A 26,691-nucleotide genomic window follows, 5' to 3' on the forward strand; every position below is an offset into this window, starting at 1 on the left:
CGCCGACTGCTCTCCTGCCGGGGGTCCTGCCAACTCCATGTCCTGTCCCGTTGGGGGCCCCGCCGACTACTCTCCTGCCGGGGGTCCTGCCAACTCCATGTCCTGTCCCGTTGGGGGCCCCGCCGACTACTCTTCTGCCGGGGGTCCTGCCGGCCCTGTGTCCTTTGCCGTTGCGGGTCCCGCCGACTGCTCTTCTGCCGGGGGTCCTGCCGGCCCTGTGTCCTGTCCTGTTGGGGGTCCCGCCGACTGCTCTTCTGCCGGGGGTCCTGCCAACCCCTTGTCTTGTTCCGTTGGAGGTCCCGCCGTCTCCTGTCTCGCCGGGGGTCCTGCCAACTCATGCTCCTCTTCCGTGAGGGATCCTGCCGAAGCCTGTCCCGCCGGCTCCGGTTCCTGTCCGGCCGACACCGGGTCCTGACCGGCCTCCGGAGTTGTTCCGTCGCCGCCTGCTTCGCCCTCGAGCCCGGCCCCCTGGGAGCCGCGGTCTTCGCCTTCGAGCCCGACCCCCTGAGAGCCGCGGTCTTCGCCCTTGAGCCCGGCCCTCTGAGAGACGCGGTCTTCGCCTTCGAGCCCGGCCCCCTGAGAGCCGCGGTCTTCGCCTTCGAGCCCGGCCCCCTGAGAGCCGCGGTCTTCGCCTTCGAGCCCGGCCCCCTGAGAGCCGCGGTCTTCGCCTTCGAGCCCGGCCCCCTGAGAGCTGCGGTCTTCGCCCTCTAGCCCGGCCCCCTGAGTGCCGCGGTCTTCACCCTCATGCTCGGCCCCCTGAGTTCGCCCGCTATGGCCTTTGCCCCTCCGTGGAATCTGCCTTGCCCCCGGGCCGTCCACCCGAGACCCCCTCCATGGACTCTGCCTTGCCCCCGGGTCGTCCGCCCGAGACCCCCTCCATGGTCTCTGCCTTGCCCCCGGGCCGTCCGCCCGAGATCCCTTCTGGGTCCTCCGCTGTGCTCTTGGGCTGTCAGCCCAAAACCCGTCCTGCAGACCCCCTCCACCCACCCTGGTGGGCCTAGTGATGCGGCCCTCCTCCGGACCCCCTCCACCCACCCTGCTAGAGGTTTTGGAATTTTGTGTTTTTTTATTTTGAGGGACGTATGGAATCAGCCCCTTGAGGGGGTGGTTCTGTCAGGATTCTTATGATATGTCACGTTTGTAGTTTTGTATGTCTGGTTATGGGTGTTTTCCTCCTTGTTTCTTGTCTGGTCCTTCTTCCTGTGTTTTTCCTCCCTGTCGTTAGTTTCCCTGGTGTGTCTAATTGTCTGATTGTATTCACCTGTCGCCCTTGTGTTTCTCCTCCCCTCCCCTGCCCGGCTGTTTCTCATCTTGTGATTACCCTTCCCTGTATTTAGTCTTGTCTCTTCCTGTGTTCAGTGTTGGTTCGTCTTTTGTTGGTGACTTAGTTCACCGGTGAGTGTTCTGTTTTGTCCGAGTTATTTTCATTATCCTTGAAGTAAAGGTTAATCAGAGTTATCTGCATTTGGGTCCTGCTTCCTTCACTCAACCGTAACACCCTGCTCTAGAGTAGTTCAGGAATTAACTCATATCTGGGTTTTAGTACTAACATTTTGGCACTTCTAGTTTGCTTGTCTTAAAGTCAATGTTTTCTTTAATGGGATTTTGGATAGATGCCTTAAAGGTCCCATGTTATGCTTTTCTGGTTATTACTAGGGCCGGGACTTTAATTAAGATGAATTAATTACACAAAAATTAACGCATTTTAATCACACTTATTTTTGCAACGCGGAACATTTCTCACTGGATGAGTTTCAGGGGTACCGATTATACTGGAGTACCAATTAACGTTCATTACTTCAGACAACAACAAACCACAGTGAACAATAGTCAAACATGAACGAAGAAGCTGATGAGACCGCTTTGGTTGGCCCCGTGGATAGGACATTTTGTTTTAAAAAACGGACGGATGGAAGCGTCAATAAGAGCACGGTTGTTTGCAAATTATGCAAAAAGGAATTCGCATATCACCGCAGCACATAAAGCCTCAAGTATCACCTCAATGCAAAACATATAGCAGCTAGCGTGGACGTTAGCCCGACTCGGAGTACAAGGACCCACACCCAATTCGCGTTGATCAAACAGTGGCCTATGCAACAGAGAGATTTTATTTTTCATCAGGATATTGGAAGAATAGGAGGGATTGAGGTTAATCACTGGCACTTTTTTATTTTATTTTAAATGATACAATTTATGTTGAACTATTTATTACATTGTTGGTGCAACTGGCACTTTATGTTGAACCGTTTATTGTTTTGGCCAAGGTTATTGGGAGAGTTGGACTGAAATTGGTTAGATTTTTTAAATCAACTGTTGGTAAATCAACAAAGTCTGTTATGGCCTCTGAAGCATCAGAGAGATGTTTTCTAATAGTCAGGGTTTCCAATGTTCTGAATGTACTTGAAAGTATTGTGTTTTACTTAAAAAACAAAGTGTTATAGTTTACAGAAGGTCTACCTACTTATAGGCTACCTGAATCTCTGAAATGTGCTATATTCCTAAATATGCTATTGCTACACTTTATGGCAAAAATTGCACTTTCCTGTTGGTCTTAGTTAAGTACCACCTTGAAAAAAATAAACAATGTTTTGTTGCTTAAGCTTATGTATTCAGTCATTATTCAATGGTATACTAAAATCCATGTGAAAAAAATTGCTTCTCACTGTTCTCAGGTCAAATATTTATATGTGATTAAAAATGTGATTAATTTCGATTAATTAATTACAAAGCCTCTAATTAATTAGATACATTTTTTTAATCGAGTCCCGGCTCTAGTTATTACCCATCCCCTTCTGTGTTATGAAGGTTTTTATGCATGTAAATGGTCTGCAGAGTCAAAAACCCTCAAAGTACACCCTGTAGGGAGTAAAACTCTAACACAACTCCCCAAAACGCCTCGTTGGAGATTTCTCATTTTCCAATGTTTTCTTCCTGGGTATCGCGACGTAGGGATACCCAGTAGCCACGCCCAGAGCTATGGCCGCACCCTCTGCCAGCCGAACATATATACTGTTGGACGCTCAGGTTCAGTTTAAAACTGTATCTAGTCAGGCCAGCGAGGGTATTTTTCCTTTCTTGTGAGGGGAAATCTTCATGCATTACCGAGGGCAGAACCACAACGAAGTCAGTGGTTGACATTTCTTGTTAACACTGTTCCTTCAGATGTTCGAGCCGGTATTGTACTGTGTGCGCGGCATTTCACGGACCAAAGTTTTGCAAACATTGCAGCGATTCATGCCGGATATGCACAGCGTAGGACACCGAAGGACGATGCTGTTCCTACTTTGTTTGGACCAGCGGGAGATTCGGGTACACAATCTCTAAGTATTCATTGTTTGTGTATTTATGATGTTCAAAACAAACAAGGTATCTACCACGACTATTTAAATGGGTAAACGACCACTCTGATACCTCGTCCTAAAAAGCCCCGGCAACAGCTTACAAAGCTGCGATAGGGAAGATGCCGAAAACGCCTATGACGGGAGGAATGGCTGATATACAGTGTATATATGTATATTTATTTACAAATGTTCATTTTGTACATTTCTAAAAATAAAGTTTGATGGAAATACTTAGTAGCCTTTCTTCCCTGAATTATTTGCTCCTATAACATATATAGTAGCAAACCATGATTTCATTTTTCATCAAACACAGTAGTAGTTTATTACAGGTAAAAATAACGTACTCTTCTTCCGTTCTACGCCTCAAAGGTCTATAATCAAATCAGTACATGTTATGAAGGTTCTGCAGGGTGTGGAGTATGTATGGTGTGTATATCTTGGCATATAATGATGTGTGCTACTGTTGGTGTTTTCAGCTAGCTGGCTACATAATGTTGTAACTGTCAGCTGCTAGGCTACCTTTCTAATTTCTTTGCAACAGACGTTTTCCACTTCGGTAGGCATCATGGCGCAGTTTCCACAAGTGCACCCAAATAACAACAGTTGTAGGTACAGTTTGTTTAGTTAGCGTATAACATATACGGCTGTACCGACGCCATTGTAAAACTGATGTTCCACTCAGAGCCGAAAAAAGCACTGTTAGACATGGGCGGAGCCTCTCCGGTGGTTGACTAATCAGAACAGAGTGGCCGAGCTGACCAATCGGAGCATACTGGGCTCACAGGGAGGGAGGGAGGGGGGGGCAGGAGCTCCAACAAGCCGTTTAGGAGTGAATACCGGTGAATACACATACTTTACAGAGATGCTGTATGAGAAACCAATGTGAGTTTGGAAAATTGCACAGTATAAATCTATTTTAGTATGCCTCAACAATGGAATTATTATCAGTAGAAGTGGCCATGACATGGGACCTTTAAACAAGGCCTGCGTTCAGCATCGGCCTAAGAGATGATCATGCTTTATTCCACAAGTTAAGATATGTCAGTATACCCGACTCAGGAATTTTGATGCTTGTGTCTAAATTTGACTACTAAAAGCCATGATGCCAACATTAGCCATGCATATGTTGCGCCCCTGATAAAAGGGAAGAATTGTGACAAGAGTCAAAGTTAGGTTTCATTCTCAGATACTCGAGTCAGTCAACAATGCAACACCTTTCAATAGCACATACAACTTGGCTATTAACTAGGGGTGTAACGGTTCTCAAACATTTCGGTTCGGTACGTAGCTCGGTTTTTAGGTCACGGTTCGGTTCGTTTTCGGTACAGCAGAACAAATTATCACAAAACATAACATATTTTTAGTTTTTTTTTTATTATTATTATTAAACTGTGAATAATGTATTCACTCAAATAAATACAAAATATAATAAAATAAACATTAAGGTGCAGCATTTCGATGAACTGAAATAATCTGCGTTTGAACTTTACTGTACTAGTACTCACAAAACAAACTTAGTTTGGGGTTTTTAATTATTATTAAACTGTGAATATTCACTCAAATACAAAATATAATAAAATAAACATTAAGGTGCAGCATTTCGATGAACTGAAATAATCTGTATTTGAACTGTACTGTACTAGTACCTAAGCAGCCAGTTTGACATTATGACTTGCTTGTCAAGAAAAATGAACTTCTCGACATTGCTTGCCGAAAAGGCAGATCTGCTGGCACTAACAATGTCTCCTGCTGTGGAGAACACCCTCTCGCTAGGGACAGAGGTAGCAGATACAGCCAGGTAGCACTTTGCTAACATGGCAACATAAGGATATTTGGCGTAGCTTTGGCTCGGTCTGAACTTTTTGCGAGTGGTGGGAGGCTTAAATGCTAGCGGGAGTTGGGTTTGCACTTCAGTCTTTTTTCTTTTGGTACCGGTGATATTCACGTTCAGGTGATGCCTTTTCAAATGAGTGTGCAAGTTTGATGTATTGCCAGCCGCGTAACCAATTTTAGTTGAACAATGCCGACAAACAGCTTTGGTTCGGTCCACCTGTCTTTGTCCGTTATCCTTGTACGTAACTGCGAAACCAAAATGTTACCAAACCGGAGACTTCAATGATGCTGGAGGATTTTTGAGCTCAACTTTATCTGCGTTCGCCATTTCGCCAATTCCTCAAATTACTGACTAAATTTGAACGCATCCCTGTGACCAGCTCTCATAGTGTGCCTCTCATCCAATGAAGGGACTTGCTCGCTCTATGACGCGTTGAACCCAATGTGAGCAAATTACTCTGAATGCTGCGACGCAGCACCTGAGATTACTTCCAAGAAGTTGTTCACGTTCTCAATTTGTTACGTTTGACGTTATATTCGTTCGGTACACTTCGCTACACACGTGTACCGAACCGAAGAGCCCGTACCGAATAATTTCGGTACGTATACCGTTACACCCCTACTATTAACACTGTATTTCAATCATGAGGCTCCTTGATTACCACATTATCATTGATAAGATAATATAATTGACAACATAACAGAACCCTCACAGAATTATTTAACTAAAATATAAAGACAACATATTACATATAACTGTGTGCATGCACAATACACAAGATGGCGGCAAATGCAAAACCTTTCAATAGCACATACAACTTGGCTATTAACACTGTATTTCAATCATGAGACTCCTTAATTACCACAATATCATTGATAAGATAATATAATTGACAACATAGCAGAACCCTCACAGAATTATTTAACTAAAATATTAAGATAACATATTACATATAACTGTGTGCATACACAATACACAAGATGGCGGGAAGCGCGTGCTACGCAGTATTTGTTTATTCAACCATGTAGACCAGGGGTCGGCAACAGGCGGACCTCGGTCCGGATCCGGACCCAGACCCCGACCTATACAGACCCGGACCTATAATCAATACATTAATAGGGGATTTCAATAGAGTGGCAAAGTCCCTCCCCTTCCGGTGGACCTCCATGGGACCTTATTTCGGAAAAATTATGTATTGGAGTCAATGGAGAGAGAAAGTTTATCTTTCGATCCCGTTTGAATTGTGCCACGAATTACACATATGATGTTTTCAATTTAAAAGATAATTTTGCAAGTCAAAAAAACAAAACAAGATGGCCGTCACTACTGTCTTGTCAACAAAAGGATTCACTACCCTCACTATCACCACAATGAAACACATCCAGAAGAATGTCATGCAAAGCTGCCTGCCTGCCTTCCTTTGATTCTCTCTGAACTGCCTGGTCTTTTTAATGTTTAATGTCAACCATTTGTGCAGATAGCGTGAAGTAGAGAAGATCGCAGATGCTAATGTAGCGTTAGCATTTCTCCCCCGAGCTTAAATTGTGTATTATAGAATGATCGCACCGGTGTGACAGTACTCTTCAAAGGGATCACGAAATATGACTACTAGTCTTACTGTTTAACATGTTGGGTTACTTAATGTAACTTCATGTTAAGGCTAATCAAAATGACAAGGCTGTAATTCTAACTAACATGCTAGCTACTAGCTAGGTAGCTAACTTGATCCAGCCACTCCTGGTCCTTTCATCAGACGGGAAGCGAAAGAACGAGCAAGACCCATTGCTGGCATGATAACAACCTGGTACTAAGCACACAGGCATCTTGTTAAAGTTATCTTATCTCAGCCAGCGCCATATAGATAGATTCTATCTATATGGCGCTATATAGATAGAATCTATCTATCCATATAGATAGAATCTATCGCGCTGATCTTAGCTATCTCTTAGTGGAGGAAAACAGTTATGACATCACTTACGCGACTCTGGGATTTGTAGTCTTTCTAGTTGCGTATTTGTCATAGTCTTATATTTAAATAGTTTTACGACAAACTTTGACTTTTTTGATATGGAAATGATTTTTTAAGATTGACAAACATCATATGTGTAATTCATGGCACAATTCAAACTGGATCGAAAGATACGTTTTCTCTCTCCATTGACTTCAATACAGAATTTTTCCGAAAAACGGTTCCATAGACCGGAAGTAGATGGGCGTGACTTCGCCACTATTTGACGGGGCGATTCTATTTTAACCGCCGCCGACAGGGGGCGAAAGAGACGAGTGAGCGATGCAGAGAGAGAAACACAGAAGAAGAGACGAGAGAGCGACAGAGAGAAGCGGAGAGGATAGTGAGTGAAGAGAATAACGGCCCCTACACACAGCGGCGTGCGTTGCCGCTTCAACGCTTCTGACCATTCACTTTGAATGGGGTGACGTCACGATTCGCCGAACTGCATTGTGGGAGCAAAGCGTAGCTTCTCTTGCGATGCTCGCTGCAAAAGTAGAGCAATGTTCTACTTTTGACGCCTCGACGGAGGCGTCAGCCAATCTAATCATCTGCCAGTACAAGCTCTAGCCAATCAAACCGCATGCTTGTGTGTCTGGGGCGGGAGATTCATGTGATTGGTTGTTGGTCGAGTTTCAGCCCCCCCCCCGCTGGCAAGCGACAACGCACGCCGCCGTGTGTAGGGTCCGTGATTAGCGATTCAGGGAGAGAAGACAGAGAGGAGAGTGAACAGGCGTGTTAGCGGCAGACAGGGAGAGACAAATAATTACACATGGCGCTCTCCAAGAAGAGGAAAGTGGACAGTGAGAACAGAGATTTTAACCCTGAAAGAGCTTTTTAACATTCCCTCTCAAGTCAGAACTGAGGTCACAAAAAATAAGCAGTCTCAGAGCCCAATATGAACAGTCCACCAGGATCAAAATTAAAACTAAATATCGTTCCATGCAGGGCAGGCTAACCGAGGCTAACCAATGAGCACCTGCATGTGTATGAGAATGGCCCTGACACCATTTCAGCCCAGATTTAAACTCCTGGCAGGACAAGCTCGAGCTCAATTCTCGCACTGAATTAAAAAAAAGTGAGTGAGGGACTGCAATATACACTGAACAAAAATATAAACGCAACACTTTTGTTTTTGCTCCCATTTTTCATGAGATGAACTCAAACATCTAAAACATTTTCTATATACACAAAATAACCATTTCTTTCAAATATTGTTCACAAATCTGAAAAAATCTGTCATAGTGAGCACTTCTCCTTTGCCGAGATAATCCATCCCACCTCACAGGTGTGGCATATCAAGATGCTGATTAGACGGCATGATTATTGCACAGGTGTGCCTTAGGCTGGCCATATTAAAAGGCCACTCTGAAACGTGCAGTTTTGCTTTATTGGAGGGGTCTGGGGGGGTCCGAAAACCTAATGTGTCAGTGGGTGACATGTTAGGGTTAGGGTTAAACCTGACTGGTTTTCGGACCCCCCCAGACAGGGTCTCCTTCTGTTCCCACAGAACTAAACTGCATTCTCAATTACGTTTTGCTAAAAACTAGGGCCGGGACTCGATTAAAAAAATTAATCTAATTAATTACAGGCTTTGTAATTAATTAATCGCAATTAATCGCATTTTTAATCACATATAAATATTTGACCTGAGAACAGTGAGAAGCAATTTTTTTCACATGGATTTTAGTATACCATTGAATAATGACTGAATACATAAGCTTAAGCAACAAAACATTGTTTATTTTTTCAAGGTGGTACTTAACCAAGACCAACAGAAAAGTGCAATTTTTGCCATAAAGTGTAGCAATAGCATATTTAGGAATATAGTACATTTCAGAGATTCAGGTAGCCTATAGGTAGGTAGACCTTCTGTAAACTATAACACTTTGTTTTTTAAGTAAAACACAATACTTTCAAGTACATTCAGAACATTGGAAACCCTGACTATTAGAAAACATCTCTCTGTTGCTTCAGAGGCCATAACAGACTTTGTTGATTTACCAACAGTTGATTTAAAAAATCTAATAAATGTCAGTCCAACTCTCTCAATAACCTTGGCCAAAACAATAAACAGTTCAACATAAAGTGCCAGTTGCTCCAACAACATAATAAATAGTTCAACATAAAGTGTACTGTACCATTTAAAATAAAATAAAAAAAGTGCCCGTGATTGACCTCAATCCCTCCTATTCTTCCAATATCCTGATGAAAAATAAAATCTCTCTGTTGCATACTGTAGGCCACTGTGATCAACGCGAATTGGGTGTGGGTCCTTGTACTCCGAGTCGGGCTAACGTCCACGCTAGCTTCCACGCTAGCTGCTATAGGTTTTGCATTGAGGTGATACTTGAGGCTTGATGTGCTGCGGTGATATGCAAATTCCTTTTTGCATAATTTGCAAACAACCGTGCTCTTATTGACGCTTCCATCCGTCCGTTTTTTAAAACAAAATGTCCCATCCACGGGGCCAACCAAAGCGGTCTCATCAGCTTCTTCGTTCATGTTTGACTATTGTTCACTGTGGTTTGTTGTTGTCTGAAGTCATTAACGTTAGTTGGTGCTCCAGTATAATCGGTACCCCTGAAACTCATCCAGCGAGAAACGTTCCGCGGTGCAAAAATAAGTGCAATTAAAATGCTTTAATTTTTTTAACGCGTTAATTTTTCTGTAATTAATTAATCTTAATTAACACGTTAAAGTCCCGGCCCTACTAAAAACCTATTTTCTCACACGTTACGTTCGTTATGAACGTATCTCAAATACGTTTACTTTCTACATATCTTCTAGAAACGTATTTTCTCCCACGTTACGTTTCTTATTAACGTATCTTAAATACGTTTATTTTCTACATATCTTTGCCATTTATTGTCTTGCTTATAATAATGATAATAGTCATTTATAAATATCATTTTAGAGCACACATTTGAAATCAGTAGGCGAGGCTGTAATTTCGCCAGCTGTTACTCTCATGAGCGAGGCAGAAAATAATAGTTTTAACATGCCAAAAAGCTGCTGTGTCGTTTATTGCACCTCAAACATTAAAACAAATCGAGTTACGTGTTTCTGTACTTCCTCTAAGAAGAAAGGACAGTAACAGAAGATCTCTGTGACGCCAGATGTGGTGTTGTTAATGCGATATGATATCCGGAAAAAAAATCTGTTTAGGATGGCCGAAGACACTACACTACCCATAATCCCCAGCTATCGTTTGGGACTACAGTCCCGTTGACAAACCCCGTGATTAATCTTCAAGCTCTGGAATTGGATGTTGGAGTGGTAGCGCGCCAAGGTTATGCCGAGCGTCAAGCTCTTTGAAATGGAACGAAACCACGGCAGACTATTCAAAACTGGACTCGAACGCCCCCCCAGAACTACATATGCTGGCTATTGTGTTTCGCAACTCTATGGCACGTCTCTACTGGGAATTGTAGTTTTAAAAGACGTTTTCCCCCAAATTAGAAGTTGACAGTATTAAACTGTGTACAGCCCTGGAGGTTTAGGCGATAGGAAACACATTGGTGTGTACAAATTTAAAACATGTAATTACTAAATGGGTGAAAATCGCTTGTGTCCATAATGCGCAGCATTAATATATACCCACATGACAGCTCATTGTTACTTTGTAATTCTTCTACTCTACAATTCAGAGGTTAACCTGGTATTTTTACTCCACTACATTTATTTAGTTACTTTGCAGATTCTGATTAATGATGTGAAATATAAACAACCCTTAAAGCAGACTTTAGTTACACCTGAGTAAGATTCAGGGAAAGGTGATTGTCAAGTGCCAACAATCAGGAGAGATATTTGATAGTTGGTGCTTGAGAAGACTAAACATTTATCTGCAGATCTCAATAAAGTATACTAATTACTCGTTATTCTCTACTAAGAGTTAATTAAAAACTGTATATAATTGCTATTTTGCACATCCCTTTCAAGATTTCAAGATTTTCTAAGGTTTATTGACATATCATACACAACTACAGTGTAGTTATGCATTGAATGAAAAACTTGGGTCACAGATTCCTCAACAGTGCATTACAATACATCTACCAATATGTGTGTACCTCCACCATTAAAGGTGGGGTACGTAAGTTTCAGAAACCGGCTAGAGATACACTTTTGTTATATTCCATGGAATGCTCTTAACATCCCGATAGCAATGAATATCTTAAGTGCTTTGACAAAAATATCCATAAAAAAATGTCATCTATGGAACCCGTAATACTGTAAAAACTACAACCAATCCGTTTAGCCGGCCGCTAAATGGATTGGATTGCCGCCCTATCTGTCAGCCTTCCATCTCGTGCACGCACAAATGTATCTCGTGCCCTCATTGGGCGTGCCGTCATTGGGCGTGCATTGCAGCAGTACTTCAATGACTCGCCAACAACAGGCGGCCACTTTCACCATGGCAGAGTTAGGTTCAACATCGTCTACTGGTTGCAAAAGAAAAAATGAAACGGAGCAAATTAAGAACAAAAAGAAAGTGGAAACTAGGAGAAGTCAAACCAGAGTCAATATCCGAGTTGCTTTGGCTGTGTAGTATTGCTAACCTAGATGTGTTTAGCTTTGCCTGATATGTAACGTTACTGCAGCCTGCTCTCGCGGAGGAGGTGCTCTGTAAGGAAGTCTGAAGGAAGGGGCTGATTCTTTTTGGCTGTGTACTTTCAAATTTTAGTGCACTCGAGCCGGTTACTGAAACTTACCTACCCCACCTTTAAACTGTCAAATTCTGCACATTTCTTATTCTATCTACATACATAAGAGTATGATTAATGTGTATAATATCAGTTAAAGTAAGTGCTTCAACATAGTTAACATTGCAGGAAAGCAATATATTAGACGTTAAGTATTTTTTCAGGCTTAATATTTATCTGTAGATTGATACCCCCAAAGCTTTTTTCTTATTTGAAAGAAGACCTTAACCTAAAGTATTATTTAAGGTTTGAATAAAGGTTAATTAGTTTGTCTGTTTTGCACATCCTCCTATTAATATCTCCGTGCACTAAACTGTTTTATTGTAGAGATCAATTACAGTATCTTCTTGATTTTTTATATTCTATATTTCTATTGTTGACCTTCTACTTTCCCCCTATGAAAGCATATACTCTTAATATTTTTTTCATCAAATAACATTATTCAACAAAAATAACATTATTCAACAAAAATAATTCAATAACGTGCTTTAACCACTAGGCGGTGCACAATCAATCAATCAATCAATGTTTATTTATATAGCCCAATATCACAAATGTTACATTTGTCTCAGTGGACTTCACAGTTTGTACAGAATATCAGTATGACAATACGACACCCTCTGTCCTTAGACCCTCACATCGTACAAGGAAAAACTTCCAGAGAAAACCCAGTTTAAAGGGAAAAATGGGAGAAACCTCAGGGAGAGCAACAGAGGAGGGATCCCTCTCCCAGGACGGACAGACGTGCAATAGATGCCGTGTGTAAATTGAAAAGATAATACATTTGCAACATAGGTAGTCCAAATGTTTGGAAATGCATGTGTGTATAATAGGAAGATGAATCCATGAGTATATCCATCCAGGACTTATGATCCAGGACCACAGCCACGACTCAAGATCCAGGACTCGCAATCCATGACACAGGACCGCAGGATCATCCATGACTCCGGATCCCGGCGTATATAGACACCAAAAAGAAAGACATTTGGGGAAGCTGGGTTAATCGGAACATGAGAGTACACAGGTATAGACAGAGAGAAGGAAGAAGTAAGATGTCCCCCGACAAACTAAGCCTATATCAGCAAAACTAGGGGCTGAATCTAATCAGCCCTAACTATAAGCTTTATCAAAAAGGAAGGTCTTAAGCGCACTCTTAAAAACGGATAGGGTGTCTGCCGTCCGAACACAAACTGGAAGCTGATTCCACAAAAGTGGAGCTTGATAAGAAAAGGCTCTGGCTCCCATTGTACTTTTAGAGACTCTAGGAACAACCAACAACCCTGCATTCTTGGAACGCAATGCCCTAGTAGGACAATAGGGTATAATGAGTTCTTTAAGGTAAGATGGCGCCTGCCCATTAAGGGCTTTGTAGGCGAGAAGAAGAATTTTAAATTCTATCCTGTGTTCTATAGGGAGCCAGTGTAAGGCAGCCAGAACAGGAGTAATGTGGTCCCTTTTCCTAACTCTGGTTAGTACACGAGCTGCAGCATTTTGAATCAGCTGAAGCGATTTGACTGACTTCTTGGTACACCCTGATAATAAGGAGTTACAATAATCCAGCCTTGAAGTAACAAATGCATGGACTAGTTTCTCTGCATCGTTTTGAGGCAAGATATGCCTGATTTTCGCAATGTTACGTAGATGGAAGTAGGCGGTCCTTGAAATTGATTTTATGTGGGCGTTAAAGGATAAATCCTGATCAAATATAACACCAAGATTCCTTACAGTCTCACTGGAGGCCAAATTAATGCCATCCATAGTTAATATATCTTTAGATAATTTGTTTCGTAGATTCTTCGGGCCAAGTACAATAACTTCAGTTTTGGTCGTGTTTAACATCAAAAAATGTAAGGTCATTCACGTTTTTAAGTCCTTGAGGCAGTCTTGAATTTTATTTAGATGATTAATTTCATCAGGCTTGATTGATAAATATAGTTGAGTATCATCCGCATAACAATGAAAGTTTACAGAATGATTCCTTATAATATTGCCTAAAGGAAGCATATATAGGGTGAACAAAATAGGTCCAAGCACTGAGCCCTGTGGCACTCCATGGCTAACTTTGGTTTGCATGGAAGATTCATCGTTGACACGTACAAACTGAGAGCGTTCAGATAGATAGGACCTAAACCAGCCTAAAGCAGTTCCCTGTATGCCAACTAAGTGCTCTAGTCTTTGCAATAGGATATCATGGTCGATAGTATCAAATGCAGCACTAAGATCGAGCAAGACAAGAATAGAGACAAGTCCCTTGTCAGAGGCTATTAGAATGTCATTTGTGACTTTAACCAGAGCTGTCTCTGTGCTATGTTGTGTTCTAAAGCCAGACTGAAAATCTTCAAATAAATCATAGTTTTTTAAGTAATCACACAGCTGTTTTGCGACTGCTTTCTCAAGAATCTTTGAGAGGAACGGAAGATTAGAAATAGGTCTATAGTTGGCTAAAACCTCTGGATCGAGGTTGTGCTTTTTAAGAAGCGGTTTTATCACTGCTACTTTGAATGATTGTGGAACATAGCCTGATGATAAAGACATATTCATAATATTTAATAAAGAAGTGCTAATTAATGGAAAAACTTCTTTTAACAGCTTAGTTGGAATCGGGTCTAAGATACACGTTGATGGTTTAGAAGAGAGAATCATTGAATTTAATTGTTCAAGGTTTATGGCTGAAAAGCATTCTAGTTTACTATCTAGTGTAATATTAGAACTTACGTTTCCGGGAGCTGTTGATAACACTATACTGGTTAAAGGCAAGAGGTCATTGATTTTGTTTCTAAGAGTAACAATTTTATCGTTAAAAAAGCACATAAAATCATTACTACTGAGTGCTATGGGAATAGAAGGCTCAGTCGAGCTGTGGCTCTCTGTCAGCCTGGCTACAGTGCTGAAAAGAAATCTTGCATTATTCTTATTCTCATCTATTAATGAAGAGTAGTATGCTGCTCTGGCTTTACGCAGTGCTTTCTTATATTCATTGAGTGTAATTTGCCAAATTAAACGAGATTCTTCAAGTTTAGTGGAACGCCATATCCTTTCAAGTTGTCTCGACTTTTGCTATATTTTGCGGGTTTCGGCATTATGCCATGGAGCTAATCTATGTTGTTTTATTTTCTTCTTTTTCAAAGGAGCAACAGAGTCTAATTTTATTCGCAGCGCTGTAGCACTATCAACAACATGATCAATTTGGGGTGGTGTACATTTTGTATAAGTTTCCTCCCCTACATGCAGACATGCTATCGAGTTAAGTATTGGTGGAATCTCTTCCTTAAATTTGGCTATAGCACTAACAGATAGGTTTCTGCTGCAGGAGCTTTTGGCTAATGCTTTGTAGTCTAGTAACAGTACTTCAAAAGTTACTAAGAAATGGTCGGATAAAGCAGGATTATGCGGTTCGACTAATAGTTGCTCAATTTCAATACCATAAGTCAGAACAAGGTCAAGAGTGTGATTATAGCAGTGGGTTGGTTTATTTACACTCTGACAGAAACCAACAGAATCTAATATAGAGTTAAATGCAACAGTAAGGCTATTTTTATCATCGTCAACATGAATATTAAAGTCACCTTCGATAATTACTTTATCTGTTTTAAGTACCAAAGCTGATAAAAACTCAGAGAATTCTGATAAGAATTCTGAATAAGGACCTGGTGCACGGTACACTGTAACAAATAAGATTGGCTGCAAAGTTTTCCAGGTCGGATGCGTAAGACTGAAAATGAGGCTTTCAAAGGAGGTATAATTTAATTTTTGTTTAGTATTGATAAGTAAACTTGAGTCAAAGATTGCTGCAACTCCACCTCCTCGGCCCGTGCCTCGGGCAATATGAGTATTGATATGGCCGGGTGGAGTGGCCTCATTTATGCTGACATATTCTTCATGTCTCAACCAAGTTTCAGTGAGACAACATATATCAATATTATAATCTGATATTAAATCATTTACCAGTATTGCTTTAGATGCTAGAGATCTTATGTTTAAGAGACCACATTTAATCTTCCTGTTGTGTTGCACTGTAGTAGTTGTTACATTTACTTGTATTAGGTTATTATGTATGACACCTCTATTAGGTTTTACCTTAAATTGTCCTTGGGCAGACACACACACCGTTAATATTGGGTATTTTATTGGGTTCGGGATTCCTATGGATGACTGCCTAGGAGAGAGCGCAGAGAAGCGTGTAAGACTGCGACTCTGCCTCCTGGTCTCAACTCCAGTTTGTCATGGATTAAGTCCACAGAGCCCTGAAATGTTTGCCGAAATGAGATTTGCACCTTCCAAAGTAGGATGAATGCCGTCTCTCTTAATCAGACCAGGTTTTCCCCAGAAGGCTGTCCAATTATTCACGAAGCCCACATTGTTTGCTGGGCACCACCAAGACAACCAGCGCTGAAATGATGACATGCGGCTATACATGTCATCATTGATCAGATTGGGGAGGGGACCAGAGAAGATTACGGTGTCCGACATTGTTTTAGCATAACTACACACCGACGCCACATTAAGTTTGGTGCATTCTGATTGGCGTAAACGAACATCATTACCACCGACGTGAATAACAATCCTACTGTATTTACGTTTATTTTTAGCCAGCAGTCTAAGATGCGCCTCAACGTCGCCCGCTCTGGCCCCCAGAATGCATGTGACTGTGGACGCTTCGGTCTCTAAATTCACGTGTCTCATAATAGAGCTACCAATAACCAGAGTTGGCTTCTCAGCGGGTGTCTCGCTGAGTGGGGAATATCTGTTAGATACGTGAACGGGTTGGTGGGGACCTGCGGGTTTCGCGTTATGCCCCTTCTGAACAGTCACCCATTCTCCCTGCTGCTCGGGAGTTGCCGGGGGACGGCTAAGAGGAGCTACCTTTTGCCGGTCCGCACCGGCTAACATGGGCTTTAATGTAGCTGAGTTATTTTTCTAAGATGCGGAGCCGGGCTTCTATGGCTATGATTCCCGCCTCCAACCTAACAACTATACTACATTTAACACATGTATCGGTACCAGTAAAGGAGGTAGGGGAGTAACCAAACATGAGACAGTTAGAGCAGGAAATAGCACCTGAGGGTGGGGAAAGAGCCATGGCTAGCTATCAAGCTAAAGTAGCTACCGTTAGCAAACCCGAAAAGAGTGTAGGCAACTGTGGAGTTACAGTCGCTAAGAGAAGGAGAGTTTGTGAGTGCTTAAGCTGTAGTAACGTGTGATTACAACGTCAGGCAGTTGCCGTGATCAAGAGTTTTAAAACGATCGATTAAGTTAAGATAATAAGCTATCAGCAACAGAACAGGCACACGGGATACCCGGAGATGACAACAACAACCGGAAGTTACAACATGCTTACCGCAATAGTGGTCCGTGCACACAAGGTACACACAGCATCCTAATAATAACTTTGTATTAGTATATAACATCTGAAGATGTGTAGTTTTATTCATGTTTTTACATAATTTTACAGGATATTGCTATGCTATTTCTCATATTTTACTTCTACACATTAATATCTGATTTGTAAAACATCACAGACAGAAAGGCATATCCGTCATTTAGCTATTGAAATTGTGATTCCATAGATGTTTCTCCCATCACCCAAATCCCCTGACTATTCTCTCAACTCAGTATTTACATTCTTATATTAAAAGAAAATCAGTAATATCTTTAAAAACTACAAGTCCTTTTCTATCAGCTGTGCACCGTTATGGTGTAAATATAACCTATCCACTAATTGGATCAAATATAAAAGTCAGCCGCATTACTATTGATACTGCAAGGAGATGTATTTTGTGAAAAGAAATGCAAGATATTGTTTAATTGTTGATATATTTATGATCCACGTCACATATTCAGTTTTGGCGGCAGTTCTTCAAGTTTGTCCAGAAGTCTTCTCATCAGGGCTCTATAGAGTGGTGAAGTCCCTCCCCTTCCGGTGGACCTCCATGGGACCTTATATCGGAAAAATAATGTATTGAAGTCAATGGGGAGAGAAAGATTATCTTTCGATCCCGTTTGAATTGTGCAACGAATTACACATATGATGTTTGTCAATTTAAAAGATAATTTTGCAAGTAAAAAAAATTAAAATGTGTCGTAAAACTGTGAAGTTACACATTTCTTTGTGTGAAGCGCTCAATGAACTACAACTCTGGTCTTGCACACGTCACCAACACCAAGATGGCCGTCACGCATAGCCGCGGGAAGTCATTTTGCTCAGGGGGGACCTGAAGTCCCCCCAAAAGTGAGGAGGGGACCGCTTAAAAGAAGAAGAAAAAAGGCGGTGCCCGGCTGTCAGTGATACGAGCCGCATAAATTGTTTGTTAAAGGCGAGACACGGCAGGCAAAAACATCGTTTTTCATGCACTGGTCAATTTTGAGATGTTGTGCTATTTTGATTCCATAACATGTTTTCTTTCAGGCTTTTGGAAGGAAAACGTACAAAATACACATTTAAGTGTTCATTTGACTATAGTTTGTCTATTTCCGTCTGTTTATTTCTCCTAAATTCAGCAAAAGTTAGCATTCTAACATTCTTCACGGAGTGCGTCGAGGCGCAAGCTGTCATCCAAAGAACAGGAGGGTTTAGTTAGCGCCACACTGCAATCTTTAAAGGTCGTTTTCTCAAAATGGGTTTTTTCTCCTACTCTTGAGTCCGAAATGTCCACTTCAGTTGCACTTACATACACCAAACCTTCCAGTTATATTCCTATCAATATTATGAAGGCAAGAAGGGTTTGTTCATATGTCATTCATAGCCTGAATTATATAAGATTGTATACCTAGAAACATGGCGAAAATTGATATTTTAGGGCTGTTGACAGTATTTTCTGATTTATGGAGTGATAAAAAGAGATATCCAAAATCCCTTCAGCAAAAAGCCTTGGATGATAATATGACTACAAAATGAAACGAGAATGTTTAACCTGGCTTTACCCAAAGTTCAGATTTCGGTTCCTGAAATGTGTTAAAAATATGCGCAAATTTTATGAGATAATGGCTCATTTGCATATTCAGAAAACTTGTAATACAAGAAACAATTGCCTTGTTGTAGGTAATTAACTGGAGACATTTCTAGCTGATATCTTTAAGTTAAAAAAAATTACCCTATTTACCTGGGGTGTCTCGCCTTAACTCTTAGGCTTAATAAACCATTATAGACCTACATCACTTAGCAACAGCTGCACATGCCCACATGCTAACTATGGGCCTTACAAACCTACATAACATTACAAATAGTCCGAAAATACTATTTACAATATTAATAAAACTATGAATTCAATTTTAACTGATTGACAAGGTAAGACACTGCACAGTGGCAGCAGCATTAAAGGAAAAATAGCGTCTTACCTTGTGTTGGGGCTTCACAAAACTCCAAATGTAGCCTTGGGTGGCACTAATGAAGACCCTCATTAGAGCAGATACATCCACATTGTCCAAAATGTTACTATGGACATGCATCAAAGTCAGATGTGTCAGTCTCTTCTGTGTCATGTTACTCTAATTGTAGAGGTGGTGGGCTGAGGAGTAGCTGGTGGTCCACTCTTTTTATTGGGTTGTTTGTTGGAGAAAAAAAATCCAAAATCCTTTTTTGCGCCATTCTAGAAAGTTGTCACTCTGCAGTGTGTGTGTCACGTCAATTACGTCACTCTCCCGCGACCTACGACCTAGATGACTCGGATTTTATTTATTTGGAAAATAAATTCAAGCCACCTGACTGATGCAAATATGTACTATGACTATTATGCTACTTTATACAGCACATTTTATTTTAAGTAAAATCATAACTATTTTATGTAGTTTAATCATTGTTATTTAGGTGGTCACTCAGTTTTTCAAATGTACACCACTCGCCAACAGGGGGTGCTGCAGCACCCCAGCACCCCTACTTCCCGCGGCTATGCCGTCACGTGGTACATTTCACCTCTTTCTTTCAGAATGAGGCGAAAAGTATTAAAAGAGGTGAAAATCACTACAAGTCTGGGCATGTTGAGAGCTGTACATACGAAAAAGGGGAGTTAGTCGGTTCCGTAAGAGCCAGCATGCGGGACCGGCTTTACAAGATTTCGGTGAGTAACACGAGTGTAATGTGTAACGTTAATGTCAGCTAGCTAACATTAGCTAACAAGGTACACTCTCGTGTTTTGTTTTAGTTGAAAACGAACAAGAGGTACTATTACTGGTATGATAACAACCTGGTACAAAGCACACAGGCATCTTGTTAAAGTAAGTAAGTACAGTAAGTAAATGTATTTTTAGCTATCTGGAGGGAATACATCAGTTATGACAGCACTTACGCGACTCTGGGATTTGTAGTCTTTCTAGTTGCGTATTTTTCATAGTCTTATATTTCAACAGTTTTAAGACAAACTTTGACATTTTTTGACATGGAATTTTTTTTTAAAGATTGACAAACAACATATGTGTAATTCATGGCACAATTCAAACGGGATCAAAAGACAAGTTTTCTCTCTCCATTGACTTCAATGTATTATTTTTTCTGAATAAGGTCCCATGATGCGGAAGTAAGTGGGCGTGACTTCGCCACTCTATAAACAAAGAACTACGGCAGATGTGTAATATTTAATGCAGCCAAACCGTGTATTACAATGCCGTTATGTGATGACTTCCAAAGAGAAAAGCAAGCACACTCGGAATAAAGTATTGTTTTATTTTTTTTAAATGTTTTCAAATATCATATCGCATTAACATCATATCCCAACATGCATTGCGGCTAAAACATCCAATCAACGAGCTCCAAGCTGAGGATCTTTGGTAATCTGTTCAGTGGGTTTGTGGCATGGTTTGTGGTGTATATCGCTCGAAATGTCCCTTATAGGCCTACGTCTGTTTCCGGTGACTTTATTTACGGCTAAAAAGCATGCTAAAAAGCCCAAGATTATAAAATTAAACGAATAAATAAAAACAAGGATAATTGTGTGTTATTGTTGAGTAAATAACCGTGTGTTATTTAGAAAAGAATAACAAATTAGAAGGAAACAAAGATTTTCAAAAATACAGATTTCAGTATTTTGAGGCTCTGAGCCCCACTTCTTCTCCTCACAGACGGGAAAAAAAGTCAGACATTATACAATTTAAAATAAAAACAAATAAATAAAAAGGTAAAACACTGGCATGTAATTTACGTTAGAATAAATAGAATGGTTTTGAATAATAGATGAGAGTAAAATCTACGTCACTTTACAGCCCCGCCCACTTTTGGGGAAACCAACGCTGTCATTTGAACGGCGATCAAGCCGGAAGCCACAGAGATTTTCTGTTACTGTCCTTTCTTCTTAGAGGAAGTAGCATACAGAAACACGTAACTCTGGATTTGTTTTAATGTTTGAGGTGCAATAAACGACACAGCAGCTTTTTGACATGTTAAAACTATTATTTTCTGCCTCGCTCATGAGAGTAACAGCTGGCGAAATTACAGATCGCCTACTGATTTCAAATGTGTGTTCTAAAATGATATTTATAAATGACTATTATCATTATTACAAGCAAGACAATAAATGGAAAAGATATGTAGAAAATAAACGTATTTGAGATCGTTCATAACGAACGTAACGTGTGAGAAAATACGTTTTTAGCTAAACGTAATTGAGAATGCAATTTAGTTCTGTGGGAACATAATTTTTAGGAGACAGGGTTGGTGTGAGAGAGAGAGTGTGATTAAAATAGCCCAAATGCTTTTACAATAAATAAACATTGAATGTGTTTAATTGAATAGGAAAGGGGTTTAACGTTAGTGGCAGGTTTTGTGTGTGAGAGAGAATAAATAAGACAGCCCAATATAAAAAAAAAAATCTATTATGTTCCGCAACTTTCCGCATATTTCGCAACTTCCCGCCATTTCACCGCATAAAATCACATAAAAACCCTGCATGTTTAATCGCATAATCAAAGATTTTATCCCACATAATCAAGGACTTTTGCCCGCGTTTCTCTGGATGGTCTAATTATATTGTTTAAACGGCATCATGTTGAGCTGACAGGCGACACAGAGGTCCACAGTGTACCCCCCCACCCCCCCCCGATCGATCTCCGTCTCCCAGATCAAGGCCATCTAGTCGATCACAGTTTAACAGATCACACGTCTCCAAAACGAACAAGCGCAGATAGAATACCTTCTCATCCTTTCCAAACATCCTACAATTAAACTACATTAATAAAGGTCAAAGGTAACAGTTAAAATACTGTCAATGTTACGAAAACAATCTATTACACATATCTTAAAGGTGGTAAAAAGGGAGGTGACAAAAGGGAATGGCATTATCCTGCTCAGCATGCATGCATGCACTTTCAGTCATTTTAGGATTCGTGGGACATTCAATACATCAATTGTGTTTTTTATCTCTAAAAGGATTACCAACATCATCAGCACATTCCATTAATCCCAATGAATTAATTGCCTTCACTTTTTGGGGGGTTTTGGCACCACTGCAGCAGATGGTTTTGTAATCTGACCTGAGATTAATACAATGGGAACACAGATAATCTCCTCACATTCATTGTGGTGGAGCATCGCACACAACGCAGGGATTCAACATAGCCCCCCCGGACCCCCCAAGTCCAGCCGATTCATCTGCCTTTTAATGCCTCTGCCATGATATCTATTTAGATCAAGACCCATGATTTATTTATTCTTCCTAAGGTTATGGCACTCCACTATAGTTTAACTTTTACGTTCAAACAACAAATACTTAAAGTTACTCACGTAGTTGTCATCATCATTAAATTATTTACTTACATACAGTTGTCCTCGGAAATGACTCATTGATTTTCTCACAAAATGTCATTAAGCTTAAGGATGAGGGGCTTGCAGTTTCAGCAAAATTGCTGCAAAAGGCATAATAGGCCTCCCAGATGTTGACCCCTAAAGTGTTTGTTACCTGTTGTGTTTAATCCTTTGCTTATACCTCCTTCAAATAGGTGGCATAGTGTGATTGGTTATCCCTTTAATCTTCAAGACAGCTGTCAGGATTTACTAGTGATAACCATAAGCCTATTTGGCACCTTGAGAGGGCTGCTAGGGTGAACACTGTATGAGGCAGAGTGATTCCAAATAAATGCTGAGAGGTTTTGACCCAAAACACAGGAGGACAATAATACATTTGTGAAGTCTGTTTGCAGGATGGGGAATACTAAGAGCAGCGCGTTGTCAAAAGAGCTCCTGGAGGAACTGAAATCCAACACTAAATACTCAGAGACCGAGCTCTGCACCTGGTACCAGACCTTCCTGAAGGAGTGCCCCGGCGGGAAGATCAGCAAGCAGCAGTTTGAAGGCATCTACGCCAGCTTCTTCCCCAATGCAGACCCATCGAAATACGCACAGCACGTTTTCAGGAGTTTCGACACCAACGCAGACGGCACTTTGGACTTTAAAGAGTACATTGTTGCTCTGCATCTCACATCAGGGGGGAAGACGCTGCAGAAGCTGGAATGGGCCTTTGCTCTGTACGACGTCGACGGGAACGGAAACATCAACAAAAGTGAAATCCTGGAGATTGTTAGGGTATATATACCTTCTTCTTTCATTGTGATGGTGTAACAAAATTGTTTTGAAGTACATTTTATTTTATCCCTGAGTCTATTTTCAAAAGCCAGCTACATCTTTCACGCATAAATGTTGTTGAAAAGATTATATATTGGTATATTTGTTTTCTGTTGGCAGATCATTTATCACCCTATGTATTGCCATTAACACCTTTAATCTCTTGATGAATCCATAATGTTGAGGACTTGGTTTCTTAGTTTTAAATCCTTATTTTAGTGTAATTGTTTAATTGCCATACTTTTTAAATTTGCTGTTGAATAAAGACCAACAGCCAAAAAATAACAAAATAATAAATTCACAGTTACATAAAGCAAAGACAAGCAGTAGGACGTCATATTTGAAAAGCTGAAACAAGCAAATGTTTGATGAATTATTGATTTTCAAAATATTTCAGCACTAATCCATTCTAAAGAACACAGGTTAAAAATATTATTTGGTGATGAAATTGAGCATGCACGATTAAAAACTTGTAATTGAATGACTCTCATGCAGTCAATATTCAACATGATTCCTGCTGAAGACCAGAAGGTCCTCCCCGAGGATGAAGACTCACCAGAAAAGAGGGCGGACAAGATCTGGCAATTCTTTGGGAAGAAAGAAAATGGTAACAATTCTTTAGCTTCCTTTAACATTTTTTGTTATACAATGAAACACATCCACGCTTTGCTGCGGTTCTATTTGTACTGTTTTTCGTCTTTTTCCAGATAAAATCTCAGAAGGAGAATTCATTCACGGTGTGATGGACAACAAAGATATCCTGCGATTGATACAATATGATGAGCCTCAGAAGATTAAAGACAAGCTGGCGGAGAAAAAGCAATAATATATAATTGTTTAAAGCGCCCTCATGTGATTTTAAGTTTTTTCTTTTTCTGTTTACATTTAACATGATATGAATGCTTGCCTGCTTCTGTTACTCACTGTCTCTCCCTCTGCGTCTCTCACTGTTTTAGTTTTTATTATTTCATTAATTTATTTGGTCTTTACCAGCCTGGTAGTGTTGCATTTCATATTTTGAACCAGGAAGAAATTAAATAATTGTATTTAATACCAAACAACAGAAGCTAAACACCTGTTGAAATGGCCATTTATGCCATGGGTTTCTAAACTTTGTGCAGTTAAAACTGTGGATTTGTGATAAACATGCACTCACTAATATTGATACACTGTCTCTCACAAAGCCAAAATGCAGTAACTTACAATTACAAGATCATACCATTGACTCTATCATTTTTGGGACAACGTCATGAAAAGAACTAAAGAAAATTACACTTAATAGGCCTAAATGGCTAGCTAGCAGTTTAGCAGCAACTGCCGCCCCCGCAACTCCCTGCTTTACGCACTTTAGTAGATGAGTTTGTTATACCACATCATTCATACACCAGCTTTATCTTAACTGAAATGTAGGGTAAACGGGTTTACCAGTTACCAAGCTAGTTTGACTAAATGCCACTGCTAGCTAGCGGACTAGCAATGCGTTCCATCAGTCAGAAGAAGCTAGAGCCTCTGACTGGTGGAAAACATGTGATTTCATGTTGTTAAGCTACATTTAAAATACCACTTTTGTGTAAAATTAAACATGAATGTATTACTAAAATTGAAAAGCAAGCAAAGTTAAAACAAAAGCATTTAATGGAGAGAAGAAAATAACACCAATAAACTAGTCAAGCTAAATGCTAATTAGCTAAGCTAGAAGTTACTGTTGGTAAACTACTGGTTAAACTCAACTTTAGTTAAATCTTATTCTTGTTTATTTCAATACGAGTTAGTTATCATCAAAAAAAAGAAACAAGTGAAATAAAAAGCAGAAAAACATCAAATAACAAATGTAAGTAGGCTTCTGTGGTTTCCCTTTGCCTTAGAAATTGGACAATGACAGTTGTCAGGAATCAGCATAAAAGGGATACAATTTCACAACTCTTTTAGGCTAACTGTTTCCCACTTTGACTACATTTTCACTTCACCGTTGCTGCTCTGTAAGGTATGGGCCTCTGTATATCCTGAGTTGACCTCCATGCCAGCCAATTTACTCTCTCATGTCTGGCAGTGTAACAGAGCTTGGATTCATTCATTAGTTTGATGGCAAGAAAAGCCAGGGCAAGAGCTCCTTATGAGAGGAATTAGGCTCAGGTTAACAATCTGCCGGTGTCAGCCAATCCTATTAGGAGCTGAAGGTCAGTTGAGACTAACAACCTCCTTACTTTAAGTGTGTAATGTGGGTGAAGAATACATCGCTGGTTATCATTTTACTTTAGTATACATATGTAAAGAAAATGGATATCTCAGTGAAAGAGATTAGACAATATATTCTGATGCGGATTACGTTCATCCTGGAATGTGCTATGAGAACAGCTTTTATAAAAATTGGCCTATCAGATAGATGGATTATCATGAATAACAAGAATAGAATAACAATTCCTCTGCTATCTTTTATTACGTAGTTTATGTTTCGTGTAATTTTTGTAGCATATTTTTTACTTAAAGTGGAGTTTTCTAATGCTTTGTGTGTATCTGAAGCCCACAAACGGTTGAATGCATGTCACTGTTGAATAAACATTTGAAAAACTGACTTTTAAGGGACTGTGTGTAAAGTATTCGGGGCAGGGGACAGAAAGTGGGAGGATAATGTATGTATTTTTTTAGAGTCCTTAATTATAAACATATAATGTTAATCAAGTTAAAAGTCGGGAGACATTCACGAACACCTTGTAGAACTTGATGCTTGCTTTTAAATCTCCTTTCAGATAGCTGCAGCTATTTCACCTCTTTTAAAAACATCTTCCCCTGTTCTGGAAGAACAAAGTGATATAGAACCCAGTAACACCTACTGGTGTTGGTGACGCATATTGGTTCACGGAGAGAGGATTGTCGTAGTACATCCGACTTGTCGAGCTTGCAAAAGTATAAAACTAAAGATTAGTCTTAAAATCTTGCTTTCACCCCGCCACCTAATAATAAAAGGTGTCATATTATGATGACAAACACATATATTGACACATGTATATATTTTAGTAAGCTTCGTTGTAGCTACAGTACTTTCTCGTATCTACTGTACTTACAGTACAACAGCTGGGTCAGGCTATCATGCATGTAGTCTGCATCAGAAATTAAATCAACAAAAGTGTGTAATTAATAACAACAGAATAGGACAAAAACATATTTGTCATACATATTTCTTTTAGAAATGTGGTCCTGTTAAGGACACCCATAGCATGTAAAATATGGATGTAATATATGTGATGCTATATGAAGAACAC

The 26,691-nt window shown here is 40.3% G+C and overlaps 1 protein-coding gene across 3 annotated transcripts; it reads left to right on the plus strand.

Annotated features, from left to right (window-relative positions):
• The first annotated feature begins 19,781 nt into the window (after nt 1-19,781).
• On the plus strand, nt 19,782-26,005 carry rcvrna (recoverin a). 3 transcript variants are annotated; one of them, XM_079644184.1, is made up of 5 exons: nt 19,866-19,940; nt 20,025-20,097; nt 23,011-23,392; nt 23,927-24,038; nt 24,139-26,005. In XM_079644184.1, the coding sequence occupies exons 3-5, from the start codon at nt 23,012-23,014 to the stop codon at nt 24,255-24,257; spliced, it is 612 nt and encodes a 203-aa protein (XP_079500310.1). In that variant the 5' UTR covers nt 19,866-19,940; nt 20,025-20,097; nt 23,011; the 3' UTR covers nt 24,258-26,005. The 3 variants fall into 3 exon arrangements, with proteins under 3 accessions (XP_079500308.1, XP_079500309.1, XP_079500310.1); XM_079644182.1 differs by lacking the exon at nt 20,025-20,097 and having other exon boundaries at nt 19,782-19,940; nt 23,000-23,392; XM_079644183.1 differs by lacking the exon at nt 20,025-20,097 and having other exon boundaries at nt 19,803-19,940.
• The last annotated feature ends 686 nt before the right edge of the window (nt 26,006-26,691 follow it).

The sequence above is a fragment of the Notothenia rossii genome (assembly GCF_949606895.1).
Source record: "Notothenia rossii genome assembly, chromosome: 8".
Taxonomy (NCBI): Eukaryota; Metazoa; Chordata; class Actinopteri; order Perciformes; family Nototheniidae; genus Notothenia; species Notothenia rossii.

Bases quoted from the DNA above. Each gene is read 5' to 3' on its own strand.
- rcvrna (XM_079644182.1), top strand. From the start codon at position 19,914: ATGCGGGACCGGCTTTACAAGATTTCG. The intron at 23,393-23,926 runs GTATATATACCT...ACTCTCATGCAG, and splicing joins AAATCCTGGAGATTGTTAGG to TCAATATTCAACATGATTCC. The intron at 24,039-24,138 runs GTAACAATTCTT...GTCTTTTTCCAG, and splicing joins CTTTGGGAAGAAAGAAAATG to ATAAAATCTCAGAAGGAGAA.